The sequence below is a fragment of the Aquila chrysaetos genome, chromosome 8 (genome assembly GCF_900496995.4).
Source record: "Aquila chrysaetos chrysaetos chromosome 8, bAquChr1.4, whole genome shotgun sequence".
Lineage (NCBI taxonomy): Eukaryota > Metazoa > Chordata > Aves > Accipitriformes > Accipitridae > Aquila > Aquila chrysaetos.
The window spans coordinates 1,840,866-1,866,584 of NC_044011.1; the positions used below are offsets into that span (position 1 = coordinate 1,840,866).

Genomic DNA, 25,719 nt, shown 5'->3' on the forward strand with positions numbered 1-25,719 from the left:
CCAGGGTTTCCACACGCAAACACAAGCCAAAGAGAGCACAAGAGGGACCGGAGTTCTTTGGGGGTGCAGCGGGGGGGGGGGGGGGGGGCTGGCCCTGGCGAGCCCGGACCGCCCAAGCGCTGCCCACGCTGTGGGTTACGGTGACAACCAGGGGCAGATGGGACTGCCCCTGGTCCAGATTTGCCCCCGTTTGCCCCCACCGAATGCCACTCTCTGCTGCTCCCCTTCGTGCTTCTCACAGTCAACGTGGACTTGAGCACCTCAGGAGACACGAAGGACGCGGATACCCCTCCGGATCCGGCTGCAGCTTCTGCCAGGATGGAGGAGCCGGGAAAGGTGCAAGGAGGTCACAGGATGCCCAGGCAAATGGGTTGGAGAATTAACGCTGCCAGGCTTTCAAGATGCTGCAGCCTCAAGTGCTCGTTAGCAGCCGTCAGAGCGCGGGTCTGCTCCTGGCTGTGCGGGCAGAGCTCCCCCCAGCCTGCTCTGGCAGGAGGAAGGTCACGGCAATATCACATGCAGAGATTAGAAGCTACTCACGTTGCTGATCTGATCCTGAGTCTTTTTGATTCTCTGCAGCTCTGGGGTGTCAGCCACCACGCTGAAGCCTTTCCCCTTGTTCTTCTCAAACTCCTCCTTGTAGCGAATCTGGGTACAAACAAGGAAAAAAAGATTTAAACATGGGGGAAAGCTGGCAGGCACAGGAGCTGGATTCAGCAACAGACCCTCACCGTGACCCACGTGCCTCATGAGATGCAGCAGCTTCTAACAGGGCCTCTGCCTTGCTCAAGAGACCCCCTAATGTACCCAGTAATAGCAAAACGGGGTATTGCCGAGAGCTGAAACACACAAACAACTTCCTATGCATCTGCTGATGTTATTTCTTTTTCAGCAGGGCCTGGGGTAACTTGGATTCACTTTGAATTTCCTGTGGGCTACCAGCGCACCTAAGTCACGTACCACGGAGCAGCCAACCCATGGCAAGCTGCCTGCTTGACAGCCCCGAGGATTTTATGAGTTACACCCATACAAAAGTGTTTCTACGTCAGGGGACATTTAGCTGCCTCTGGGAAGGAATACACCCAGAAGACCATAACGAAACCAGAGTTTGGAGGGTGGAGCCTGGCAAAACACAAGCATCCTCATTTCTGTTTGCCAGACACTGACATCAGCATCCCTTCCCATCACACCCAGGAGCTGAAAGTCCCAGTTTTTTTTTTTTTCTTTTTCCCCTTTTGTTTTTTTGGTTTTTTTTTTTTTTTTTTTTTTTTTTGAAAATACAGCTCTACACAGCTTTAAGACTGAGCTTTCCAGCTCTCCCAGGAGGGAGCTAACACAGCACACAACCACAGCCCAGATGTGCTCCCCAGTCCTCAGCAGCCTTGGCTCCGGGGGTTGCTGGTCCTGGTCCCCAGTCCCAGCTGGCCCCGCTCTGCGCAGGACCGCTGCTCCCACTCAAGTCACACAGAAGCAGAAGCAGCTTCTGCAGAAGCTGAAACCCAACCGCTGACTCGATGGCTCCAACAGGGAAGGAAACAGCACTCAGCTGCCTGGCTTGCTCCAGCACAGCAGCTTTGCTTACTTTCAGGTCCAAGCAGCCTGAAAGATGCCCTATTTTCATGGCGGTGGGGGGGAAGCGGATGGGCAGAGAGACACTGTGACCTCCTCCATCCTCTCTGTGGGGATCTGGCCCTGCACCGATGGCTTCAGGAGCTGCCTCTGCCCCTTTAGGGAGGAAAGAGCCTTAAGGGGCTCTCCCCAACGTGCAGCCAAAGCTGCCCTTTCCAGGGATTCACCTCCCCAGCGCTCGCCTTGCGCACTGCGGACAGTTGTACGTCGCCACCAAAACGAAAAGGTCACCACCGCCTCTCACGCGAGCAGATCAAACCTCCGGGACCCCCCCTACCCCGTGCAACCGGCACGGACGGGCGCAGCAGCCCGGTTCTGCGCGGGGCCGACGCTCAGCCCCTCGGGTGGTGGGAGAAGCGGAGCAGGAGCTGCCTTTGCTGGAGCGGGCTGGGAGAGCGGCCGATGCATCGCTCCCCGAAATGCTCACGAAGCACACAGGGGCCAGACACCAACGTGTCTGGCCAGCACAGGCAGCTTCCCGTAACCCTTCCCATCCCGCAGCCGGACGGCAGCCTGCCAGACGGACGGTCGGGAAGCTGGGCTGGCCCCGCAAAGAAAGAGCTCGCAGGATAAGGGCTGCGCTCGCAGATCGGCGCCGCAGCTCGCGTGCCGTGCCAAGATAAATCTCGGAGGCAGAGAACCGGCAGCGTGGCGGGGGAGGCGGGATGAAGCTGATTTCTCCCCAACACACGCTCCTACGGAGGCACTCCTTCAGACCTCACATATTCGCCTCCCATCCAGACAGCGTGTCCAGCTGGGCCTGGAAACACCTTTCGGGAAAGGCTGCCAAACATTTTATAATATCTTCTGGAGAAGCCGAGACACACCTCCGCTGCCATCCGGGCTCTCCCGTGGCCTTGCCTGCCTCCAGCGCGGGACCTGGCACGGCAGGCAGAATCCGGCCACGCTGATGTGCCCGGGTCAGATCCCTCCGGTGCTGGAGCCAGCCGGGGCTGCGGGCACGCAGCACATCACGGAGCAGGGTCTTGCCCCTTCTCTGGTCCAGAACAACACAGCAAACGAGATTTCCAGGGGAAAACGAGACGCCGTGGTTTCCATTTTGCAGCGGGGCTGCGGGCTCAGGCCAGCTCTCTGCATCCCACACCCCAGCTGGTCCTGCCAGGAGGCTGGGGTGGCTCAGAGGGTTTTGTCTGGAGCAGGAGGGGATGCCAGGCACCAGCTCTGCAACGGGCACCGGCAGGCACAAGGGAGAGCTCGCCACTGGCTGCATGGGCTACAGTGGTGAAGATAGCCCAGAGCTTGGTGCCTTGCTTGCAAACACAGCATTTGCTCTTCCTACCTTGCAAACCAGGAGAAATGCAAGCTTTGGAAGCACATCAGAGCCCCTGCCCCTTCTTCACAGCCATGGGGTATCACAGAAACCCTTAGATAGATGGTATGATCTACAAGTCACTTTGGATTGCTAACTCTAACGTGACATTAGAAAGCAAAGGCTTAATGAACAAGGCTGCAGAGTCCACCCTGGGAGAATATTCATACAACCAAGATGCCAAAGCACATCAGAGGAACACAAGACACCGGTTTCAAGGCAGAAGTCTCCTTTTGCTTGAAGCAATAACAGGGAGAGAAAAAAACCCCAACCTTTTGCTGGCTGGGCTAAAGAACATAGCTTGAACATCAGCAATTGGGAAGGAGCAGCCTCGAGGTGTTAACCATCGGGCACAAGGAACCAAAGGTTAACAGAGCTGTGACATAAAACCTATGACACACACCCGGACAGGGGATCAGGAGGGACTGAGTCAGCCCCGCCAGCTGCTCTGCAAAGCACCAGCCCCAGTTCGCTCAGCCGCAGCGGCAGGCGGGCAGAGGGGCTGTGTTTGTCCTTTATCTGCTCTGCTTTCAATAAAGGCTGTTTTCCTTGAGAGCTCTGCAGCCTGGCCCTGGGATGCTGGCGCTGCCGTTGTGCTTGGAGATGCTGCTTGGAAGAAGAGGGTTTATCCTGCAGCCTCCTGCTCAGCCAGCCCCAAGAAGGGCACACTGTGCTGGCTGCAAACGCACAAGTTGACGAGCTGTAAGAAATCCAGGCTAGAAAGATAAAGAGTCACCAAGTGATAAGCTAATCACAAGGCTAAGCAGTTCCTTTGGTAAGTTCTGCTTTTTTGCCCTCCTAAATCCCACCCCCCTCCATCTTCCTTGTTTTTTTTACCCCTCTATCTTTCAGGGTACAGGAACTTGGCCCGAAAAAACTGCCACATGGGGATGCCTGACTGCAGGGGGGGGGGCCGATCCTGGAGTCACGGCGGAAGATACTGGTACTTGGGAGCAGGACTAACCCAAAACGCACATCCAAGGCTGGTGCTCCCAGCTAGCTGGGGTTCCTGCACCCCAGCACGCCTGGCCGCAGAAGTCAGAGCATGGCACGAGCATCAGGGCAATGCTGGGAGGAAGCAAGGGAGGCCACTGGGCAGACACTGTCCCCGTGCTCGGCACGGAGGAATTGCAGTTTAACAGGATCCCTGGCCCTTCCTGGCTTCGGCACAGGAGCGGCTGGGTCCTGCTGGGCTGCAGCCATCGCCAGGGCTGAGGGAGAAAGCCGGAAAGGAGGGAGGAAACATTCAGACAAGGCGCTTTTCAGCTTCTCCCTGCCCTTATATGGGCACCGGGTTGTGCAGGCAGGAGTCTGGCAGGCAGCGCTGGGTGGGGAAAAGTGACCCGTGACCCCCAGCCATAGAGGAATCCCACTCCCAGTCCAGGATGCCTTTAGAGAGGCACAAATCCTTGCTCCAGCCACGCTCCCAGGGTCCTGCTCCTTTTGGTCCCTCGGAAACTCGAGTGCAGGTGAACCCCGGGTGATAAAGAGGGACAGAAATCCACGGTTCGGTACATCCCGCTGTGCTTTCACGGGGCACAGGGGTACCGCTGGGAACCAGCTCAGCGCTGTGCAAGGGGCCGCAGAGCCATCGCTCCTGCCGCAGCTGCCAACCCACAGACCCACTCCCAGCGCTCTGGCTCGTAGCTGCCTTTCAGCCACACACCGTGTTAAAGAGCAGAGCGATGCAGACAGTGCCGTATCCACACCTCGTCCCATAACAATAATTGTAAAATGGGATCCACAATTAATTTCCCCAGGGGAATTGTTCCCTCTATGATAGGAAAGACAGCGATGACTTGTGCATCCGTGCGTTATTCAAAGGGAGTTGGAGAACGGCCCTTCACACATCATAACCCCTTGCAGGTCTTGGCTCCAGCACATCGAGAATGTAGACGCTGAGGAGGGTTTAATGTCACCGGCAGCAGCTCCCCGGGGTGACAGACGCAGGGCTGCAGGAGGGCCAGGAGACGGGCACCTGCCTCCCACACCACGGGAACCTCCACCCTCTGGCAGGAAGGGCTGCACCCAAAAACACCCATTTTAAGAGTTCAAAAGAGGAGCCATCGGACAAGAACCTGCAATTTTCTTGCCGCACGTGGGCTGTAAGACAAGGCTGCAGGAGTAAGAGCTGTCACTTTGGAGACTCATTTAGCTGCACAAGACACCATTATCCAGCATCTACCAGTGACCGGAACAGGAGACGCCTTCTCAGCGGACACAAATAACTGAGGTATTGGGAGTGACATGAAACCGCTCCAGCCCAGCACGCAGCTGCCCCATCCCCACCCTCCCGTGAACAACCGGCTTTTCCAGTCACACCAGGGTGGACAGGCTGTGTATTTTTGGTGGGAGGAAATACAGGGTCAGCCTCCTCAGGGTCATCCACAAGGACAGCGGCTCTCCAGCCCTGCAGGAGCTCTGCTCCAGAGGAACAGGCAGAAGTGCTGGGGAGCATCCCTCCCACGGCCAGGGAACGACCCTCCACTAGATAGAAACCCCTTGCAGAGGACACAGACCCAGCGATCTCCCTTCTCCTACTGCAGCTCCCAGCTGTTCCCAGCCACAGCTTCTTCGGAGGGACACGCACTCAGGGAATCCTCACGCCGAGGACCAAAGGCTCGGCCGCGCCGAGTTTGGCTGGCAAATACAAGCTTGAAGGCAAGGTTGCGACGGTTCACGTAACCCTGATCTTACTCCACAAGCGACTTTACTACTAGACCCACACGCAGAGCTCTGCCTGTCTCAGCAACGTTAGCCAGGATGCACTTTTTAGGTGGCACTTGAACTGGCAAACTGTAGTGCAGAAGCCGTCCTGCTAAGCTGTCATCACTGCAAAGCAGAGCCAGCCAGCCCTTCTCCACAAGCCTTTCCCTGTCCCCACTAACAGCTCCAGTTCATCCAGTTAATTTGCAAGACTGTTAACCCCACTGCCTGCTCTGGAAGGGCTGAAGTGACCTATTCTCATCCCCTGGGGTTTGCTCAGCTCCTGCAATTAGTAAGAAGGGATTGTCAATAAACCAGAGCGGCTGCTAGTGTTTTAGCTAGAGCGCTTCAAGAAATACAAATGTTTGGCGCTTGGAAAATAGGAGACTCCCTTTGTAGGCAGAACAAAGGCAGAGAGAAATTAAGATCTTATCTGAAGTGTGTTTAGGATCTATCCTCCCCAGGGCTCCAGGCCCTTCAGCCTGGCAGCTTCTACCCGATTCAGCTTTGCCACCTCCCTCCCACCGCTCCTGCATCCCTCCGCAGGGGCTCTGCCAGCACCCAAACAGCCAGCACCCCCCCAGCAGCCTCTTCTTCTTGCTCAGAGAAGTCCTACTTCGCAGCTCATCCCAGCATGAGACCAGCACTGAAAAGGTGGGGTGCTGGTGCCTGGCAGATGGGAAGACCCTGCCTGCACCCCAGCCCCTCTTTTGACATGTTCACATGCAACCAAGAGTGCAGAAGGCTGTTACAGCCCTGTGCTATCCCAGCTCAAGCCCCCAGATTCCAGGAGACCACCAGGAGCTGGGCATGGCTGCTTCTCTCCCAGGGACAGAGGTCCCGCTGGTGTCTGAGTTGTAGTGACCAACTTCTGGAGGTGCAGGCTCAAAAGAATAGACACCCCTTCCCCTGCAAGGCAGCTGACTTTGCCTCCAGCCACCTCCCGCACACCACAAGGAGCTGAAAGTCCCAACAAGCTACAGAAAAGCCCAGGCAGCGGAGCATGCTCCCTCCCCAGGGTCTCCTTTAATAAGCAACAACTAATGAAGAGCCTGAATTCATTGTAAAAACAGCGCTGGAGACTCCAGACCACTCAGTGCAGCATTATCTTGATTGTTACCATGGAAAAGCAACTGTGTCCCCTTAACCGCTCTACGAAACACAAAGCCAGCCCCAGGCTGAGGTCTAGCTCTAAGCTTGAGCTAAGCTGCACTTGTGCAAGCCAGGGAGCTGTTGGGCAACTTGCTCTGAGGAAGACACCTTACAAAAGCAGAGGTTTCAAAACTCAATGCTGGCTGCACAGGCACCACCAGCTCTAACAGGTGAGGTCCTGAGGTTCCCCCTCCTCCTCCTCCAGTGGGATGCATTCCTAGGCAATCTGCTTTTCAGCTCCTGACACTCTCAGGCTAATAGAAAGAGAAGGAAGGAAGGTCACTGCATCCTTCACAGCACAGCAGGGAGAGAAGTGCACTGATCCTGAAAAATGACTGCTCACCCTGAAAACACTACGGCAAATCCCGAGCTGTCCTCCCTCTGCCCAGGACCAACACTTACAACGCTGAGCTGAGCCAACGTGCCTTGCTGACAACACCCTGGGCAGTCTTTTTGCCTCTTCTCAAAGGAAGAAAAATAAATTAAATAGATTCCCAGAACAGTTGCCACATCCTGTGTTCTCCTGCGAGACGCTGACTCAAGCCAAAATTGCCGCTGGATGCATTTTCTTCCAGTGCAGCGTACTCTGAGCACACGTCTGCAGTTCTGCAACATCAAAGCTCACAACAACTGCTCAGGGCTTAGTCTCAGATGCTTCAACACAGCCTTTCAGCAGAGCAACGTTCCACGAAGGAGGGTCACCCACCAGTGCTGCCCATTTCTGTGCCAACTTTGCCCTTCCATCCGTTTCTCTGCAAAACTGATGCTCGCATTTCTGTTCTCAGTGTCTTGGAGTAAGGGAAGGAAACCAGGGATTGCTCCTTGGCCCACCCAAGGGACCAGTTCCCACTGCATCATCAGGAGTTATCGGGACAAGAAGCCAGCCCACAGCCGCGTGTCAAGGCTGGGGACTTTTGCTGATCCAGGGACACCTTCAGGGTATAAAATGGGACATGTCTGGACAACACCCTTCTCAAACAGGCTCTGTTCTTCCCACTAGAGAAAGAAATCCTTATCTATGCCAGTCATTATCCCTTTTATCTGTTTATTTCTGCTTGCCAGAGCTTTCAAGTCCTACAAGATTTGGGTTTACCTGAAATACTTGCCTAGAGAGTCAACGTCTGTCCAGCTGAAGCCACTGTGGCTGGATGTCAGCTGGGAAAAGGTAAACTGGTGCAAGGCATGGACTGGGAGAGGGGGGCTGCCTGCTGGACCCTTCCCACCTCTGGGAGATCCCAGCAGCCACAGATGAAGGGAACAGCAAACACAGCCGAGATGGGCGAGATCTGAAAGGAGGGACCCACACCCCAAACCCGCCTCTCCCTCCTCTGCGCGAGGGCGTAGGAAAGCACCGGAGCATGGGAGAACGTAGGGCGACGGGGCAAAGTACGGCAGCCCTGGGCGAGGAGAGACCTGCACGCTCACCTGGCTCTGAAGCTCGCTCTGCTGCTTTAGACGCAGGTTTTCGGGAGTGTCTGCCACCATGGTGAAGGACTGCTTTGGGTAGTGTCTGCGGAGAAAAGGGAGATTGTTAGTCACGGTATTCCCACGGGCGATGCCCGTGCTCACTGCCCTCTCCCACCCAACCAGCAGCCCCCAGGAGATCCCAGTGCTTTGGCCCCGCTCCAGAGCATGACGGTGATCAGCAACACAACCAGGGCTGCGGACACGTCGACAGGCAGGTTTAGCAGTAGCCATCCGGGATGATGGGATTTCTCACTGTGCATGCTCACCCGCGCCTGACGCCTTCCCCAGCAGATATACAACACTCACTGGGTTCTCTCCCAATCTCAATATATTAACTTCAGTTCTATCAAAAAAAGGGGAAGGGGAGGGTTTTTTTTCCTCAGGGGACAAAGCCATTCCAGGTTTGTGCCTGTCTGATTTCTGGAGAGACATTAACACATCTTCAATGTTTCATCAAACAGTCCTCAGGGTAGCATTAGTCCAAGTAAGTGCTTCTAACGCTCTGGTTTACAATGACTTTGCCTGTTTCACTGTTTCAGCCATGGAGGGTCAGAGAGGAGCAGGGTAGTTTTACTTGCTTATTTTACTGAAGTTTCAGCCACACAAGCCTCATGTTATGGTTTCCTGGTACTGCAGAATATCACGACCCTGGCATAAACCATGTCAGCATAACCATGCCTGTCTTGGGGCACAGTCTGCACTACTTATCTGCGCCAGTTCAACATGTTTAGTGAATCCTTAGGACATGCCCAGAATGGGAGTGTAAAGCAGGAGACCTCCATCGTGGTCTGGCTACAAGCCAGCAGCTATTGTTTTAAAGTGCCATATAGCAGTTTCTGAAAGTGCATGCAGCTTTTGCTATAGACAACATAAATTAACAGTTAGAAGAACACAGGTACTGGGAAAAAGTAAATATCTAATCTTAAAGCTGGAGGCTGCTACAAGCCCTGTCCAAGCAGACAGCTGAGCTTCACACGGCCATTCCCACCTCCAGGAGACAGGGAAAAGAGCAAGAGGCAAATCGCTGCCGTAAGAGGGTACGTTCAGTGTGCAAACACCTCCAACTGGGCTTGACCAGACCCCAGCAGCAGTTATTGCTAGAGTCTCTCACACTACCGAGAAGCGGTCGGGTCAGTCCTAACACCACGGTGCTTTACCACTCGGGTCCTGGTCCTCTGCTCGGGGTCAGCTACGTCCTGCATCACAGAGGATGCTCTCGCCCACAGCCAGATCCGGCCCGAGCAGCCACCCTCGCTGTATCTGGAGCACTACACATGGTGCAGAGGAAACTGTTTGCAAGAGGAACATTTCCAGACTGCTCAGCACTGGCCGCCATGGAGGCAAAGCCCTCCGTGCACAACACTTCCCAGGAAAAGCCCAGAGAGGAAATCTGACACTGAACAGATGGTAACTGCTCTCACGGGATGGCAAAGAAACCGAAGACATCCCACGGCAGCGCTTCAGGTTTATAATGCAGATAGAGAGCAAGAAAGGGAAAACTGCCTTTTGAAAGGGTCAGAGGTTTCTCTTTCACAAGAGTTAAAGCGGGACTCCCAAATTGGGTGGCAGAAACAGATTGCAGGATTTTAGCAAAGTTACTGACTAGTGCAGGAGAATGGGTGGGAGGCACAGAGACAGCACCATCCCTGGTTCGCACTGAACATGCGTGGCATCAGGGCAGCATGTCATGCTGCAGCTCAGTTTCACTTTCAAATACATGCAAGAACTTGGATAAATTCTCTCGCAAAGCCAGGCAATCCAACTGTCCTCTCACTGTAGTAGCTCTTGAAAGAGGTGACCAGGGCTGAGCAGTCCACTGAAAACAGACTGCAGCTCCTCGCAGAGGACAACCGGGAGGTCTCACTCATTCTTGGGGATCTGAAGGCTTTGAGCACAACGCTGATCTTGGTTTCAGGGCTATAACTCAGACTGTGCAGCCTCCAGTTCCCACATCTCCATCCATGTAGCCCAACTGGTGGCTGAACCAAGGTCTCACCTGAAGGCTACACAGCAAACTATGGGATAGCTGCAGCTCCTGTCCCTTCCCAGACCACATGAAATGGGTCTTTGTGGGTCTTAAGAAGCCTCTGGGCTCTGCTTTGGGAGCTTGTGTGCTCCAGCATTAGCAATTATCTATTTACAGAATCAGCATTAGCACCTCTGCCCAAGGCTAATTGAAGTGTGGTCAAATGAAGGTAAATGAGCAAAAAGCCAGCTGCATGTGGAGGAGTATGGTTGAAAGCTGCTGCCTTAGAGCAGTGCTGTTGGAGCAGGTCAGCAACAGATAGGCAACCGCAGACCTGCAAGAGCAGCACATACCTCAGTAAAGCAGCAATGCAGGAAACTCGAGAATAAAAATAGCTGCCTCAGCTCACTGAAAAAAAAATAAAGAGAACCCCCCCCCCCCCCCGACACACACACAGAGAAACCAAACAATGCAGATGTGGTTTGCAGAAAGGGGAAAAGATAACTCGGCAGGCAGCAGCTCGCTGCCTGCTGCCCTCCCCAGCCCTGCGGTCCATGGCATGGCAGGGGAACCCACCCTCCAGCCAGCTTCCCGAAAAAACACACCACCACCTCCCTATTCCAGGTCTTGTCCTGCTGGACATCACCCCTGCCGTGTCTCATCACCACCATCCCAGCTGCCTCCTGTTTTAGGGGAGGTGGGAGACAACACCAGGGTCCCAGAGGGATGGGAAATATTCTGTCCATCTGAGGACAGCCATCCCATGATGGGTATTGGCCATGAGACCCCAGTCAGCCCTCATCCTTCACAAGCACATGGGGACACACAGAGGATGCAGCCGTACCCACACCAAATAAGCCTAAATTCACCCTCCACAGCCCCCCCAAACATCCAGCAATAAGATCAAAAAGGACAAGAATCAGTTTTACACAAACAACAGATCACCAACTGCTTGAAGGATATAGTTTAATCTCTGTTTAGATTAATCTGATTAGAGGGGATCTAATACTGTGTGTTCAGGCTCCCTTCCCCACTACCTTCGGGCACCGGTATGTCAAGGCTTCACACTGGGATACAACATCAAGGTAGATATTTCACCAAGCTACTGCCTGCAGCTTGCTGCAGAGAAATTCCTGCATTAAGACTCCAATAATGATAAAATCTGATTCTCCAGGAGGGTCCTGCACTCACCAGGAGCAATGGACACTGCACTGCAGAACTGGGCAGGGGTTTGCTGTTTATTTAAGCGCTCTTGACATTTTGGCCACAGTTCCTGCTCTCCCAGCAGCCGGTGCCGCTGGAGCGTAGATGTCTGGGTGGGTGCTATCCTGACTTACCTCTCTGCCGGACGCTTTGGCAAAGGCTCGGCTACTGCCGCTGCTGCGGAGCTGCACCGGTGAGTGACATTTTAGAAGCAGCAAAACAGCATAAGACACTTGAGACCAAATCCACCCCAGCTGCTGTCTGCTACCAGCAGAGATGAACAGCCTGGGGGGCTGGTGAGTGAGGGGCTCGTTGTAAATCACATTGGCCCAGCTTGGCCTCTGGTTAGCAAAGATTGCTCCTGTAAAGGCTGCTGCAATCCCACTAGCTGCTGGGTTAATGCATTCATACCTAGAAGAGACAGCACTGAGAGAACCGGGCCCTTTTGTCATTGCAAAGATGACAAAACCCTTCTTAGCAGCCAGCAAGCTTTGGTGGCCGAGGCAGCACATGCCAAAGGAGTTTGCATTTAACGGCCCTTGCTCAAAGGGTGCTGCACCCCAGCCGCTCCCAGGGACGACTCTTTTCCCCTTCTGAAGGGGCAGCACGCGTTACGGATACAGGGAGGCTGGTACCTGCTGGGCAGAGTCAGAAGCCAACACCATCAGCCAGAGATAGGCTTTTTTTTTTTTTTTTTCCAAACCCAGGTGCCATTAGACAGCTGCTGGGGGAGCTGGGCCTTAATTAACAGTAGTGCTAATCCAATAAGTGCACTACCTCAGCTTACAGTGGCACAAGAGGACACTCCTGAGACTTGTCTCTTGTTTTACCCGACTTACCACTCACATCCTGGAGCCCTTTCCCGAGTTTCTTGGAAGTCACTACCTGACTCATACCAAGGTCAAAGAAAACAAAGCCACCTTTTAAGTACAAACAGCTCAAACCCCAAATGCCCTCCCAGATCACCAATTCTCCATTTGCAGATCAGATCTGGAAGGCAACAGGCTATGCAGACCAGCCCCTGACCTGCCACGAGGACAGGAACAGAGCTCTGTCCTGGTCCTATGAGGAGAGCCAAGTGCCATCACCACTGCCCGGGGGCTTTGCAAAGCCAGAGGACTTTTTTGCGCTGCTCAGCAGCAGCTTTTACAGAGATCCCCAATTTTAACAGTCCCATCCCCTGAAGGGCGCTGAGCTGGAGGGCTGCACACAGGCTGGCAGGAAAGCCATGCAGGGAGACATATGGCTCCCGTGAAGGGCAAATGCAATTTTTAAGTTGTGTGCACCATCAGCCAGAGCTGCATTTACGGCTCAGCCCACGGCCCAGGAGCTCCCGTACTATCTGCTGGTGCTGCCAGCCGAAATCATCCCATTGCCATGGCAACTGCATCCCATGCCCTGGGCATGCTAATAACGCTTGGGAGAAGACGAGTCCCCAGCAGCAGCCTCCGGATGAAGGGAGGAGGAAAGCCCCAGTCACTGCGAGGGCTGGAAACAGAGAAATTCATCCTCGGGAGGTTCAGAGAAACTGAAAAGCCATGGGGGGGGGGGGGGGGAACAAACAAAAAAAAAAAAAACCCCAACAAACTGAAAGACAGCTAACAGCCCTTCTTGCATTTACAGGAACACAGTACCAACAGCAGTCTGTGTCCTGCTACAGCCACAGTCCGGCAAGGGAGAGGAAGACATAGCCACAGACCGCACAGACTAAGCTAGAATTAGGTTTCCGCTTCTGTTAGATTTTGAGGAAACCTCCCAAGGATTTGAGGCAGCTTTTTACTCAGCCTTGAGCCCCTACAGACTGTTGTTAGCAGGCAGGAGTAATCTGCCCGTCTGCGCTAGGCGTAGGATGAAATGCACAAGTTGAGCGTCTTCCCCTAAGATTAGGCATCGCTTTTCTCCCGAGCTCATGAGATCTGCCTGATAAAGAAAAGGCATGTCAGTTCTTGGGGAATTTAAGGCCGGGAGTTCTTGATGCAGGAGCGGTGACAGCCCCCCCGTCGCTGAAGCCAGCGCTTCCCCCTGCCCAGCCAGCACAAACACAGACGCCCGGATCCCTGCCACACATCAGAGAGGGGAAAACCATCTCCTATGCATGAGGATCAGCCACAGTAATAGTCAGCAATAAATTAAATCTTAATGAGAAGGCAGTGAGTGAATTGCCTTGGGTTGGGAGCGCGGGAGGCAGCGGGTGCGTGGGAACGGGGCATCTGCGGGATCTGCAGCGAAGATGGGCACGTCCCTCCTCGCGTGGGGGGTCTTGTGGCAGAGTAGACCTGGTTCTCCCCCTTCTCACAGTCAAAACCGAGGAAGAAGCAGAGCTGTGGGTCCTCGCTGCCCTCCCCCAGCCGTCACCATAAATAGGTTTTGGCTGGGGAAGCAGGGAAGGGGAGGGTGTTTATTGCTCAACCTGCCTCACTCTTTCAGAAGAGGAGTGAGCAACACACGCCAAATCCACCCGTACAATTACCAAACAGCCATCCTCACCAACAAGGACCAGAGCCAAAGGCATCCAAAACTGGAACCAGCAGGAATTTTGGTGCCTACCACAGCAGCTTCCATGCAGCACTGAGCCCAAAGTCCGTGGAGGAAGAGGCTTTCTGCCAGCAGCCGCAGAAGGGATCACACTGCAAGAGCTCGCCTGGCACTGCCAGCAGGTCCCTGCCAGTGTCACGCTCATGTACACTCCTGTAACACGTGCACACCTGCCCCGATGCCCTTTGCTCCCTCCCTCTACCGCAGAAACACTTGTTTCCTAACTTGCTGCAACAGGTAGATAACCGTGCCGGGAACAAAAGTCACATTAAGGGAAAATGAAGCCCTGAAGGGTCATTAGAAAAACCCTCCAGGCTCCACAGGCTTCAGGCTCAAGCAGCCTGAGAAGGCAAATGGGGAGAAGCTGCTTCAAACCATCCCTCTTCTGACAAACTGCAAGGAAATAATTAGTCCCACGCACCCTTAGATGTGACATTTGTGTAAAGTCTGCTGCTAAGTAATAGCTATTCAGGCAAAACCAGTAACCTTTCAAGAACAAACGGGAGCCAGGAAAAAAAAACCATGCGAGCTACCTGTAGGGAGGTGCCCCGGTTCCTACTTCTGGCTGATGCTACAACAGGATCCAAACGCTTTGCTCCCGTTTTGGCAGGAGCATCACGGTGTTTTCCCTGCCTGAGGGGATGGGGATGCAGGAGGGTGAAGCAGGAAAGGAGCCAAGTTTCAGTGGGTCTCAGGGATCGCCCGGTGCTCCGTGGCTTTGGTGATGCTGTGGCTGCCGAGCCGGGGGCTGCAACGCAGGAAGGGTGCAGAGCCCAGGCAGGGTGAGTGCACATCAAGCCCTCAGCATCCCCACAGCTGCTCCATCAGCCAGGCAGACACGGATTATTTTAACGACTGACGGAGAGGAGCCTGCTGGTCTCGGGGGCACAGCCGCCAGACGGCTGGTGGATTGGCCTCGCATTTCGGGGTCTCTCCTCGCAGACACTGCTGGCATCCATCCTCTGCCTGATTAGAGCTTAACGAATGGGACACACGGGAACCCTCCCCCCCACCCGATCCCCCGCCGCGGGGGGCTGCTGTCAGATTAAGTGAAGCAGCACGCGAGTATGTGGGGCACAGGGACACGTGATGGAGCGAAGGCTTGGCACTTGGGGCGGCGCGCGCCAGCGTCGCATCCTTGCTTGGGGCTGGCAGAAAAATACCCATTTTAATCTGCAGCTCCACAGGACCTCGGGTGATTACACCCATCAGGAGAGACGCTAAGAAAAGCCACCCCAGATTTCACACGCTGCAAAAGTAATTGAACTGTCTGCTAAGGAGAGGAGGAGCATAGTGATGGCAGAGACAGCCCCGCTTTCCAGAGGTTGTCTACCCTGTGCAGGCAGTCAGCCCCCAGCTCGGCATGGGGCATCTGCCCCCCGTCCCGAGAAAAACAGCCCAGAGCCCTTTGCTTTCTGCATCACAGCAACACCTCCAGCCTGGCAGGCGCCATCCACAGAGGGGGCAGCCGCTTGCCACCCTCAAAACCCCACAAAAACCCAGTGCACACAGTTCCTCCTCCAAAGAGAGGAGATTAATGGCCCGCAGCAAGACCCTGCGTACGAGCCCTTGACAAGATACCCCAGCGAGGCTGCGCCAGGCCAGCCACAGCCACAGCCACCAGAGACGAGGCATTTTTTGTTGCATTGCTAAATCAGGTCAATCGAGTCTCCTCCAGCCAGATAGAGCCTGTCTGGCTCCCGCATTAGGAGTTGTTTTGAGTACAGCAACTCCAAGGCAGATGAAAGTTTACCCTGCTGTTAACAGCAAGTTGCAGGGTTCCCATGGGATAACGGTCCGTCTGCTCTGTGCATCTCACAGCCCTTCCCCGGGCAGCTCTGCCTTTTCCCCCAGAATCGCTACAGACACCCTTGCACAGCCACAGCAGAAAGAGCTCACCCGGTTCACTTGAGGGGCCACTAGCAATAGCTGCGTGACCAAAGGCAAGGCTAAGCTAGGAAGCTCCTTTATCAGGGACATTAGAAAGCAAAACAGACCCCTCCTCCCCATACCAGCACCTTGGTCCCAGTTCCCTTATGATCCATAAGTCGACAACACCTGGGCAGTATTTGCACTTTCCCAGACCCAGAGCAGTAGCGTAAAGGGTTTGCCAGCGACCTCAGTTCCAGATCAATGTGAATCTCCAAGCACTTGCACCCCAGTGCATCCCAGTCCTGCCCTAAAAGCAGCATTTGTCCCCAAGAACTGCCTTCCCAGGAAGCCAAGTTAAGTGGCAGCACTTGAACTTCTGCCTTCGGGGCTTCTCACAAGCTGGAAACAGAGTTAAACTTCTTCAGTAAAGAGACTGGTGGGACATATCTGTAAAAACTCATTTAAGTGCAGCATGGCACCATCCAGCTGCTCTACAAAGAGCCAACTGATGCAGGTCTGTTAGCTACAGGACCCAGACTCTGCATCTTCAGCTTGACTCAGAAACCCATATCTGTTCCTCCAGCAAGGCTAGTTTACACCATCGATCATGTGTGAGATGACTGAGTGTTTAGAAGAGCCTCTCTAGCTCAAAGTGTTGCTTGTATTCAAGTACAGGCTGCTTTAAGCAAGTGCTTTTGGCTGACTTGTCCAGCAAGCAGCAGCACAGACTTTAGCACTGGATGTAAATACACCATCCCCTTCCCCACCCACAAACCTGCACCTCCAAGAGGTGACAGTCACCTTTGTGCAGCTGCATCAGGGTTTTGGGAAAGAAGAGTTAAACAAAGGAAGTAATAGGCTCTGCTCTGCCAGAAGGCTCCCAAGTTCACATCCTGCCTTTCAAAGAGTTGCCGATTCTTGGGGACAAGCTTAAAAAAATAAACTGTTCTTTTTTTAATAATAAAAGCAGCACCACACCGCTTTGCAGAGGGCTTGCAAACATCCTACTATAAAAGAGCAGGCTGCAGAGAAAGACTTCAGTTCCTCCCAGTATTTCCAGGGAGAGCCTGCCAAAATGGCTGGTCCAGCCCTCCACGTGTGCAGCTGCTGCCTTCTCCCAGCATCTGCTCACAGCCCGTCCAAAAATTGGCTTTGCATAAAGTAACTCAGAGCACAACTTTGAAGGATACTGTTTCTCAAAGACACTCCCATTGCCCACCCAGTGTACTGGTGCTACGCAAGCACAGGGCTGGAAGAGGCAGAAGAAGCCAAAACCCATCGCCACAAGCTCTAGCATGGCTGTCTCGGCACAGGACAGCAGCAGGGAACAGGGTTTTGCTCAGCCAATTCTGCTCTTCATGAGCACAGGCAGCATCCATCTCACCCCTGTCCCCAAAGGCTGTGCCAGCACTTAGCAAGGGTGTTGCAGAACAGCATACTGCCTAAGTGAAAAACAGCCTGTTTTCACAAACTTGCTTTAATCCATAATGGAAAGATTTCAAGTGAATGCAGGAGAACAGGGATTGCCAAGCTGTGAAGTCAGAAGTCACTTCTGGAAAGGGCTCTGCTCATCACGCTGCTCCCCCAAAACAGAGCAGCGCCTGTCCCATCCTCCCCCCAACGCTGTTTATGGGAACAGAGCAGGCATCGCAACAGAGCTGGGTTTTTCCACAATGTTTTTTGGCCCCAGGCATGGATAAGCAAGTTTAGGAAAGTCAACATTCATCTGCAGCCTGCCTCCCCCCCCCCCCCCCAGCGAGGTCAGTGCTGGGCAGCCCTTGCTGCAGACTCAGCCCAAACCCCGCGCTCCTGGCTCCGAGGACGCTGCGTGGCTGCTGCCCCGTCCCTGGGCAGGGCTGCAGGCAGCTGCCAAGCCCTGGAGTTCTGCCTGAACCCACAAACCCACCCTGTGCAGGGTGAGCTGCGCTGCTGCCTGCCAGCCCAGGGCAGGAGGAGCGGGGAAGCCAGCTCGGTTTTGCTGCACTCCATACACCGCAGGACAGCGACAGCGAGAGGACCCTCACCCACCGATGCAGCACGCCCTGACTACAGGGGATAGCGTTTCTTGGGGAACAAGCTCACTTACCATCATCTTTGCTAGGATGAGATGGTTTAGTCTTTAACAATAAGCAGGAGCACATACTCTCCTCCTCCTAACTCCAGGAGCAGTTGGGAAACATCTGCCAGGTGGGTGGTGAACACCCAGGGCTATTGGCAAGGAGCAACATGGCAATGCAGGGTGAGCCCAGGAGGGAGAAGAGTTACCTGCAAAGAGTTACGGTGACATTTCCCCTCGCCCCCTCTCCCACCTCTGCAGATGCTTTGGCTTGCGCACGCAGGGGCATCACTGGTTTAAACTGATCTCCAGCCAGGGAGAGGAGGTAACAGCCACAGATGGGGTGGAGGGAGTGTAGCAGAGCCCTACAGAAAGGTTTTGGATTTCCAGGAGGAATAGTGTCAGCTGCAAGAACTCTGTGGTACAGACAGCACTCGGAGTAAACCCTTCCCAAGCACTTCAGAAACCAGAGGCTCCACCCCAAAGAGGATTTGCTAACATTTGCAGCCTTCCAGCCATTAAATCACAGCATTACTCAGGAGAGCTTTCCCATACAGCATATCCCCTCTCCCCCACAGAAGATGCATCAGCAAGCCCCTCCCCAAACACAGCAGAGGTGAAGCAGAAGCACCCTGTATCCCCCAGCTCCTCAAAGCCCTGCGTGTTGGGGGTCCTTCCCCCACCACAGCAGCATATGGGAAGGCCAGCTTTCATTTATGCCAAGACAAAAAGCAGAATCTGTTCAGAGCTCCACGGCATGCAAAGTGTGCGCACCAAGACAGAAAGGCAGTTCTTCTCATCCAGAAACTCGGCACAAATAAAGCATGGGATAAACACCTGGACTCCGTCCCAGTAACACAGTTGTTCCTCTTTCCCTTCCTGCCCCCCCCAAACTTGGAAGATCACTTTATTAATGTAGTAGGCTGCTACCAGATGGAGCAGAGAGGAATGCCAAGAACAGATCACTGGCTCCTTGTGAAGCTCAGAGCCGCTCACTAACTTTTTCCAAGCAAGGAGTTAGCCCAGAGGTATTGGGCCACTTGCTCTGCATGGAAAGGCAAGGATTTTAATGGTGAGAAATCTGCCAGGAAGGTTCTTCGGGTCATCACCAGGAATTAAAGGTTTTACAGCTCCGGTTCAGACTCGCTGTGCCCCAGTAACACGAGGTGCTAGGTCTAGGTAAGGCGGGCAGGGCAGTTGCTGAGCTGGGAGCCGCTTGCCCTGACTCAGCGAAGAGGAATGTCAGCATGGAGATCCCGATCCCTCCGGACACATCGGCACGCATGCTACCACTGCGCCGGGTGTGGTTTCTCTGCAAGGAAAGTCAGCTCCTTGAAGGAAAGCTGAAGTCACGCAAGTACGGCAGATGGAGGGAGCGGGGACCCTGCCGACACACCTACGTAAGATATTTTTGGCAGTCTTGCTTAGCCTTTAGCCCCTTTTTGAAGGGGAAAAAAAAAAATGCAGTTTAGCAAGGGGGATGTGGAGACACAGCAGCACTTCTATTTCCTTGTGCTCTGCGCTCACAGGGCAGCCTGAGCCAGGACTACAGCAAAGGTGAGCAGAGAGTCTCGGTCGGCAGCACCATCTCCCCAAGCACCTTCAAACAAAGGATGCTGCACATCAGGCCAGGCTGCCTCTCCCTGGTGGGGGAGGAGGGACTGCTGAGCAAGTAGGCCATTAACTTCCTGCCAGATAGTCTGCAGCAGTAAGGAAATAAAAAAAAAAAATCCAGCACCGTGGGGTGCACAGGCAGCAGAGACAGCCCCTCTGATCAGCCGTGCTCCAGCAGCAGGATGCCAGCACAGGGGATGCACGTGCGCAGCCAGGGCAGGGCTTTCCGAACAGAGGGGCATCCAACAGGGCAATTGCTTGTTCATCAGCACGAATTCGGGCAAACCCACAGCTCTGCAAAAGTCTAGCCTCAGGTCTCTTCTCAGTGTCCTCAAGGGAGAGGAGCAGGACAACCTTGTAGCCAAGACAGAGGCAGAAAAGGAGCCTCTTGCCCGGGATACTGCTCCTTCTCCCCACCTCAACACAGCTCCACACCCAGGCGTATGCGAGCTCCTCTCTGCATTTCAAGCAGCAGCGCTGCCCAGTGATGTCTCTGAAGATGCCGACTCCCCGGACCAAATACACGGCTTTGAACTCAGACAGGATTTTCAAGGCACAGATTCGTGCTGCACGCTGAGCCACCACTGAGGCAAAGCATGGAGCTGCCAGTCACCGGGGCTGCCTGGAAGGAGGGGACCAGAGTTCTGCTGCTGCAGGTACCACCTCTATTTGGGACACAGCCCCGATCCCCCCAGCCTCAGCCCTGCCAGCTGCAACAGAGCTCTGTTATCCCTTCGGCACAACAAGTAAGAAATTAAAGCCTACATATAATGCATATTTGGGAGCAGCTGGTCCCCTTGAACACACACAGTCTTGCCTGTCCTTTGCAGCTGGGCTCTCCCCCACCCTTCATCTGCAGAAGCCTCAAACTTCACCTGGATATTGCCCTTCACCACTTCTACCTCTTTTAGTTCAAAGTGCTCATGTAAAGAGATGAGCCCAGCCTTGAATGTTGCTTCCAGTGAACAACCAGTCACCCCAGTACCCAGCTGAAGTCAAAAGAGGAACGGTGAGGGTGGAGACCATCGCATCTGCCACCAAGCAAGTTCCCAACACTGATGGGTACGGGGAGGGCAGAGGGCAGAGTTAACCAGCCACCTTCTTGAAAGGCTTCACACAGATTTATTGCTGGGTAATGTCAGATAGGGAGGAAGCCCAGCCCTCTTCCTCCTGCTCTCTTGAAGAAAGAAACTCAGGAATTTGGCAGAAGGCCATGGCTCAAACAGAGGAGACCCTGTGCTAAGGCATGTTCAGAAAAGCAGCCTCTTCCCTGCCAGGATAAACGTTGCTTTTCCACCCCCTTCTCAGGGGATAGAAGATGTTGCCCCTCAACTCCAACATCAGCAAAAGCTGTTTGGAAAGGGTGGGCTCCTCCCGGGCTGTCCTTTGCCAGACACGCTTACCTTGCCTGGACATTTCTTCCTCCCCAGGATACTCTGGGAGCAGCAGCTGAGAAGGAACCAAACCCACATCCAAACCCACGTCCTCTGGCTGGAGCTTCCCTTCACCCCACGTCTGGGCATTGCAACCGTACAGCCTCCACCCCAACAAACAAGGGGCTGGCAGCTGCTAGAGGCAAAGCCTCATGTGCCAGCAGTTTTCGGCTGCTCTCACTTCCCTTTGCTTTAAGGCATGGCCAGGCAAAGTAGGAAGAACAAAGCATTTAATGCAGGTTTCTGTGCACAACTCTCAACACCCAGGGGTAGAGGCAAGACAGACGCCTCTTCTTCAGGGAGGCTGTTAAAGGGTTAAGACAGCAAGCCAGCATCAAAGGGAGCTCTCAAGCAGAGGGGGTTGAGAAACTGAGATGGGTTGCGCAGACTCCTTGGAATCTCAGGAATTTCCCATTATTATCCCACTTCCCTTCCAGCAGCCTGGAGGGAGAGAGCACAAGAACAGGACCCCAGGCCCATCCCTACGGCCACAGGCAGAAGCACTAGGGATGGGCATGCCCCGGCACATGGTGCCAGGCAAAGCTCTCTGCCAGAGCTGGTATCAGGGTGCCCACGATCCAAAGAAAGCTTTGGTTCAGGACACTAAGGAGAGCTCGGGGTCTTATCTCCTGCAGCTCTCTGCAAATCAAGGTCTCGACCTCACAGATCCCAGGCTGGTTGGACCACCACCATGGTAGGTTGAAAAGCCTGCACAGTCCAGGAACAAGTATCCCTCTGATTAACAGTTCACCCTGCCTCAGCCCACCGGTTTCCCCATCATACTACTCCAGTACATTCCCAGTTTCACCTCAGAAGCTGGAGCTCTAATAGTGCTGTTGGCCCCCACACAAGATAACCAAGAGTTATTTGCTACTTTTCACACAATTGCCGCCCTGCATTTCAGGTGAGATCCCAGGACACAACCATGACCAGCCAAGACTTTAATGCTAGAAGTCTCAACTCAGATCAACAGAAGCTTTGGACCTTGGACAAGTCACAATCATCATCAACACCTGATATCAGCAATAGCCAACCTACAAAAGAGCTACAGAAGTGGGAGGTTTTTGCTAAGGCATCATACAGCTGATGGTCTTAGCACTTCTCTTTTCTGCTTGTCTTAGACATTAATAGGGTAATACCCATCTTACAAGGATGTTGTCAGGATTAATGTTTTTCAAGTACTCTGTGAAAGGACCGTGCTATACAAGTGCTAAGTAGTATTATGTTATCTAATTTTCTAAGAACTGTTAATGTCTAAGAAGCAGCTACAAAAACCTTATTGCAAAGCTGCTTTCTAGACATTAAGAAACATGTCAGGTACCTAGAGCTCAGTGCTTCCCTATGGGCTGAGTAGGAACTAGCATTCATTATGCAACAGCAGAGCCCAGAAAGCTGTGCACAATTAAGGGTCCTCCTTGATAAGAAGCAAGAAGTGGGGGCCAGCAAACATCTACCACTCAGAAGCAGCCTGAAAGATCCAGGAAAGCAAACTGAGGTGCATACAGGCAGCTGCTCCTGTTCTACCCTGCTCTGCCTCCATCTCCCCCATGCTGCTCAGGAGAGAAGGATTTTGCATTCAAGCTGCATTTACCTTCAGATGCATTTACCTTCCCAACATCCAGGGCAAGTGCCAGAAGCTTAGGGTGAATGCACTTGGGCATGAACTCAGCAGAGCACAGGCTGCAGTGACACCCGCATCCCTTGCTGTTTCACACACCCCATTCCCCCTGCACAAAAGGGCATTTCTCCTCTCCCCAAACACCCGTGTTCCATTGGGGTGGTATAAACACCTTTTTTATTTCCCCTTCTTTAAGGGAATACAGATTAAGATCAACTCCATGTAAATGCCTGCCTGTATTTAAATTTTATTCTCCTTTTGGCTGTCCAAGCTGGAACTGGAGAGCAGCCATCAGCTGGCATTTAAGCCTGGAAAACACTGTTTTAATACTGGCATTAATTGGCTGGTGTGACCCCTTCAACCAGAGCTTCACACACTCCCAGAAAATGCTGCAGAGCAGCAGGGAAAGACAGTTTCTGCTGAGGTCAGGGTTCCCCAAACCTCTCATTTCAGGGTGTGAGGACTGGTGCTTAAGAGGGAGGAGGGTCCAGCAAGTCCTACAGCATCTCCCGGGCCCAACACTTTCTCAGTGGCAACAAGAGCAGGCAGCAGAGACTTACGCATTGCAATACGGCTTCTTCTCGTAGCCCTTGTAGTTTTTCATGTTTAGGGTCATCTTGCAGGTCTCGCAGTGGAAACATGCTTTATGCCAGAACTGGAAACAGAAACAAGAGAATCATTAACACAAGCGACTTGCAAAACAGGGCCACGTCCCACTAGAATCACACAACTCAAACTCAGCAGCTCCTCCAGCCTAGCGATGTCAGTGATGGCATCCATGACCCCTACAAAACCTAGAGGACAGACAATATTCTTACCAGTTTACAACACAAGCAAATCTCCCCTAACCGTCCCCATACATCTTATCTCAGCAGGGCAGCAACACTTGTCACTTGCGTTACAGCAGCATCTTGCTTCCTTATCTCCAGACCAGGAATTCATGAGCTTGGCCAAATACAGGACAGGAGAAGCCTCCTACTCAGAAAGATGCACAACATAAATCCCTGTGAGCAGAGAGCCTGTCAGCAGAGTTAACAGCTGTGGTTTGCAGGCTTCAAAGTTGCTGCTTTAGGGTTTTTTTGCTGATGTTAGCCAAGAGATAGCCAGAAGAGCAGGTCAGGTAAGGCTGCACACAGACACCAAGCCAAGGAAACGAAGACGGAGAAGAAAAGGTTCTCATGAGAAGCAGACAGTCTGACACAAGACGGCTCAAACATCCTCACCACAGATACCCTTCTGTTTGTGACTTAGGTGCCTAATCCCAAACCTCACAAACCCTACGGCACCAGAGGATGCAGGATCACCCCAAGCACTCCTCATCCCCCCTCTCCTCACAGTGGGGCTGTCAAGACCTATGACTGCTCTTGTCAGGGCTGCAGCCTAACACAGGGCAGGGCTGGGAAGACAGCAACAGGGAAGAGGAGCTGCTAGGCTGACATTTTGGCAGAGGTAGTTTTTGCATCCTCTCCTCCCCAGCTCTTGCACCAGCAGCCTCAAGTTGATCCCACATCCCACCTGAGCTCTGTCATCTGAACACTGCTGTACAGCAGCACAGCTCTCCTTTTAACCAGTGAGGCACACTCAGACTCAAGGCTAAAGACATAGCCCCTGAAATTCAGACCAGGACCCTGCATTATGTGTTGCAATACCTAATGAACTCCAAAGAAGTATTTTAAGTTTTTAGGGCTACTCTTAAAGACATTATTTCCACTTGGCATATAACTGGCCCAAGTGGCTTTCTAGGCTGGAAGGAACCTGATGAGAACAGCTCAGAGCTGCTACCAAGCAATTCTGCAAGGCTGCTCAATCCCACGCAGACCAAGGCTGATGCTCTGCTGGTCACCAAGTGACCAGACTTCATGCTTCCTCTGGCAGCCACAGCCACTGGGACTTGAGGGGTCTGGTGTGACTTCCCAGGGACCAGACCAGGCACCGCAGAAAGGAAAGCACACAAGCAGGAGCTGAGCTGGAGCAGTGCCACAGGGAAAGCACAGCCTGAAGCAAGGTCTTTACTCACTTGAAGTAAGGCAGTCCTGCCCTAGGGTTGCCCTCCCTCCTCAGCTGACCCCTCTCCTTCAGCAAGCCACCCTGTACAGCACAAACCACCCAGCATCACCCCACAAAAATCAGGGAAAGAAGCTGAAAGCCACATTAGCAGCTCATAATACCAAGTAGATTACAGTCAACAAGCCTTCAGTGTGACACCCAGGACTAGGAGCCAGGCACACATTAAACATGCAGCAAGCAAACCCAGGGAGAACAGCTGGTGATTGTTGCTATGATTTCCACCCTTAAGCTTTTAAAGTCATTTCCACCACTGCAACTACTGGCTTGGTCTGTGTTACTGCAAGGAGATGGCAAGAGCTGAGCCTAAGCCCTTGTGCCACCTACTCGCAGGTACCACACCCCAGTGCACAAACAGTGCTGCGGCTCTATGAGACTATGACTCAGCCCAGAAGGACAATTTGCCTCGTTTCAGTTGCTCAGAGCAACATATTTGTTCTTTTCCTCTAGTTATACAAGTTCCTCCAGAGCTTGCCGCTAACAGTGAGAGGGGGCTTCTTGCTGCGCCACACGCTGCTCTACCAACACCCTTGTTCACATCCAGCCTGCACAGGATTATTTTCACCCCCTCCCAGCTTTCAGGCTCTTCTAAGGACAGACAGATCAACAGCGGAGTTCTTCAGGCATCTTGAAAGTTACAGCCTTTCGGTTGAGCTACTGCCGCATTAGAGGTAATTAACAGACCTCTCCAAGCTTGTCAGCCATTCATAGCACTGTAATAGCTGTGCATAAATACCAGAGATGCCACTATAAATATGTAGAGATGAACTGACAGCCAACATGACTTCAGAGCCTCTTCCTCCAAGGAATACCCAGGCTCCCAAGAGCCAAGGAGTATCTGGCAAGGCCAGCTGTCCCCTCGCCCGTGGCAGCCTCCACAATAAGCACAGCAGAAGCGATGCACTCAGGCGGCCTTTACCCCCAGCCAGAGAGCAATTAATGTGTATTCTTGCCTCAGTTTGCATTAGGCATTGTTCAGCAGAGGTGTTTCTGTCCTGTGGCTCCTACAAAGGACTCTCTGCAGCCTGAGCAGCCAGCCGAGCTACCCAAAGAGCACTACCCCTATTCTCTACG

At 53.4% G+C, this 25,719-nt stretch overlaps 1 protein-coding gene across 1 annotated transcript in view; it reads right to left on the reverse strand.

The window, feature by feature from the left end:
• The window catches only part of LASP1 (LIM and SH3 protein 1), a 35,039-nt gene that overhangs the window by 6,539 nt on the left and 2,781 nt on the right, over positions 1-25,719 (reverse strand). The window contains exons 2-4 of the mRNA XM_030022919.2: positions 23,142-23,236; positions 8,243-8,327; positions 541-648 (exon numbers count right to left, since the gene is read on the reverse strand). Of these exons, the coding sequence (XP_029878779.1) occupies positions 541-648; positions 8,243-8,327; positions 23,142-23,236 (288 nt within the window). The remainder of the gene's footprint in view (positions 1-540; positions 649-8,242; positions 8,328-23,141; positions 23,237-25,719) is intronic.